Source organism: Gekko japonicus, unplaced genomic scaffold (genome assembly GCF_001447785.1).
Source record: "Gekko japonicus isolate JY-2015 unplaced genomic scaffold, Gekko_japonicus_V1.1 scaffold3296, whole genome shotgun sequence".
NCBI classification, from domain to species: domain Eukaryota; kingdom Metazoa; phylum Chordata; class Lepidosauria; order Squamata; family Gekkonidae; genus Gekko; species Gekko japonicus.
The window spans coordinates 142,834-146,240 of NW_015170994.1; the positions used below are offsets into that span (position 1 = coordinate 142,834).

The 3,407-nt window shown below is 52.2% G+C and overlaps 1 protein-coding gene across 1 annotated transcript in view; it reads left to right on the forward strand.

Moving 5' to 3' along the window:
- The window catches only part of LMF1 (lipase maturation factor 1), a gene marked incomplete at its 5' end in the record, with an annotated part of 138,041 nt that extends 134,934 nt beyond the window's left edge, over nucleotides 1-3,107 (forward strand). Inside the window, one exon of the mRNA XM_015419004.1 lies at nucleotides 2,839-3,107. Coding sequence (XP_015274490.1) covers nucleotides 2,839-3,013 — 175 coding nt within the window. The remainder of the gene's footprint in view (nucleotides 1-2,838) is intronic.
- Nucleotides 3,108-3,407: the final 300 nt, after the last annotated feature.

The window sequence follows — 3,407 nt, forward strand, 5'->3', positions numbered from 1 at the left end:
CCCCCCCCCCCCCCCCCCCCGAGCTTCCTGCCCCTCAGCAAAAGACACTTCCGCCTTTTCTGTGTTTTGCTTGTGTTCTCATTTCCGACCGAATCCTGACCTCCCACGGCCTTCCTTCAAAACTCTGCACTGTTTGCTAACATTCCATCGCTGACAACTTCACTCCGAACGGTTGGGATTTTTGTGAACATTCCGTAACAACCCAGCCGCTCCGTCCGACCGCTAGCAGAGCTTCCAGAGAGATGGTTCCGCTGCCAGTTCTTTTGTCTGTTGCTGTCTGTTCGCAAGTCTTTATTGAGTCCTGACCGAGCGAGAGTTCGTCCGGACGCGTTGTCAGCAACACAAGTGTGCGAAAGGCCTCTCCGTTATGTGAGCAAGAGGTCCCCGGCGCTTGCTGCCCGTGTCACGTCCTCCAAGGTCTGGTGGTTTTTCGGGGGGGGAGGAGGGGATCCGTCTAACCCCCAAGCGCCGGGCCTGGCTCTCCACCTCAATAGCGCTGTTTGTATTTGAGTAGCCAAGCAAGGGAGTTCCAAATGAGCTCTGATTTGCCTCTGACATTTTTATACGGTGGCTTATTTTATTAACTTCTCCGGCGAGCGGCACGGAGGACTCCGCGGCGGCGGCGGCGGCTCCGAAGCGCGGGGCCGTGATCTCCTCCCCTGTCAGCATGTTTCCTGTCGAAGGGCGCTGGGGGGGGGGGGGTTGAAGGCGGCACCAGGAGCCGAAGCAGTGGGCCTCGATAGCTTGTGCAGACTCCAGAAGTGTGTTGGGTGACTGACGAATGTTTCTTTCTCCACTTCCTCCTCCCCCCCCCTTACAGTTTTTTGCTTCTCAATAAGGGCCTTTCTCTTGCAGCTCTCTTGGGGTACGAGCTTTCCAAGCCTCACGAATCTGCTGCAGTGGGCCAGGGGGGCTGTGGCTCAGTGGAGGAGCCTCTGCTTGGCATGCAGAAGGTCCCAGGTTCGGTCCCCGGCAGCTCCAGTTAAAAAGGGCCAGGCATTAGGTGATGGGAAAGACCTCGGTTTGAGACCCTGGAGAGCTGTCAAGAGGGGCTGTGGCTGAGCGGAAGAGCCTCTGCTTGGCATGCAGAAGGTCCCAGGTTCGGTCCCCGGCAGCTCCAGTTAAAAAGGGCCAGGCATTAGGTGATGGGAAAGACCTCGGTTTGAGACCCTGGAGAGCTGTCAAGAGGGGCTGTGGCTGAGTGGAAGAGCCTCTGCTTGGCATGCAGAAGGTCCCAGGTTCCATCCCCAGCATCTCCTGTTAAAAAGGATCAGGCTTTAGGTGATGGGAAAGACCACTGCCTGAGACCCTGGAGAGCTGTCAAGAGGGGCTGTGGCTGAGTGGAAGAGCCTCTGCTTGGCATGTAGGAAGGTCCCAGGTTCTATCCCTGGCACCTCCAGTTAAATGGATTAGGCAGGCGGTGATGTGAAAGATCTCTGCTGAAGACCCTGGAGAGCAGCTGCCACTCCGAGTAGACAATACTGACCTTAGTGAACTGATGGTCGGATTCAGTATAAGGCAGCTTCATGTGATACGGGGCTCAGGAGGTATTTTCCAGAGGGCTTCGGTTGAGGCTCCAGACGTCAGTTAGCAGGAGGCTGGCTTGGTTTAGGATCAGATGCACGCACGGAGACTTGCCTTTTCACACAGTTGCCGTTTGAAAAGCCGACTTGTTTGTTCCAAGCCGAACGGCGAGCCGGTGTGATGCAGCGACAAAAAAGGCTAGTGCGATCTTGGCACAACAGAGGCACAACATCCAAACTGCCAGCTCTGTGGTTCTGTGATTCTATGATCCCACCTTGAAGATGAACAAACAAATTGGTGCAGAGGGGAAATTAAATCTTTAATAGTTCTACAGCTCCCTCTGATAATTATATAGCCCCAATCCCACCTGGGCCCCTTGATTTTTTTTCTTCACAACAACCTTGCAAGGAAGATCAGGCTAAGAGAGAATGGCAAGCCCAAGATCTCTCTCTGAGTTTATGACTGAGGGGTGTCTCTTCAGTCCTACCCTGAACTGGATAGCCCAGGCTAGCCCGATCTCATCAGATCTCAGAAGCTAAGCAGGGTTCGCCTTGGCTAGTATTTGGATGGACGACCTCCAAAGAATACCAGGGCCGTGACGCAGAGGCAGGCAATGACAAACCACCTCTGAAATGTCTCTTGCCTTAAAAACAAGCCTAGCTCGCCACCTAGTGGTGCCTAACGCTAAAAGAGCTAGAACTTCTGGCTGCCAGACAATCTTAGGATCTCCTGGCTACACCACACACACTGCCATGCAATGATTATTATTAATTATTATTTCCCCAGTCCTACTGTGACACTCTAAGCCAGGGGTGCCAAACATGTGGCTCGGGGTGGGGGGGCTGGATGAGGCCCCCGAAGGGCTTCTATCAGGCCTGCAGCGGAACTGGCTGTCTTCTGCTTCTTCTTCCAGTTCTGCTGCTGCTTTACAGATACACACCTGAACAGCATACTCAAGACTGCGACAGCACAGACATTTGGATGCAATAATTCAGAGCAAGAGGTGTCAGTTATCAGACACTGTTAAATAAACAAAATATTGCAAGCGTGCTAATGTTCTAAGCATGTTTTTATTTTGTGTTTGTGTCCTTTATAAAGTTTATATCTTCACTACCTGGCATTATATTTTATGACACACGTGGCCCGGCCCAACAAGGTCTCATTTATGTCAAATCCAACCCTCATAACAAATGAGTTCGACACCCCTGCTGATCTAAGCACTCCACCGGGCTATTTATTAAAAATAAGCGCTGCGGGTAATGAGTCTTGTTCTTTGGGACTCATCCAAGCTCTGTTGCTTTTTGTTATTCCTAGATGGGTCCGAGGAGAGCACTTCCTGTACAAGTTCAGCCGGCCAGGAGGGAAGCACGCCGGAGACGGAAAGTGGTGGATCCGGAAGAGGCTCGGGCCCTACTTCCCACCTGTCAACCTGGAGGGGCTGCGGAAATATTTCGAGGCCCGTCAGTGGCCTCTGTCGTCACAGAACTGACACACAGCCCACCTATCAGCTCTCTTGGCAAGAGAGACCCGTGGACCAGCCAGGTCTCCCAAACCATCCTTTTTTAGTACCTGTTTTTTTTTAAATTACCTATCATCTCCTTCCTCTGAAAATGTTTTGCAGTAAAGTACGCAGGGCGGGAGAACACATTGGTTTGCCTCTGTTGACGGTTTTTCCTGGTACGCGCTGGAATTCATTGGTTTGTTTTCACCTTTCCGTCCGACTCGATCAGTTTAATACTAGGCTCTCTCAAGGGAAGCCGGACTGGGAAGCGTAGGGAACACAAATGAAAATCTCGGCAGCCGAAAAGAAAAGGGCAACTAGAACGATAAAAGGGTTGGAACGCTTTCCCTGTGAAGGAAGGTTAAAGCGCTCGGGGCTCTTT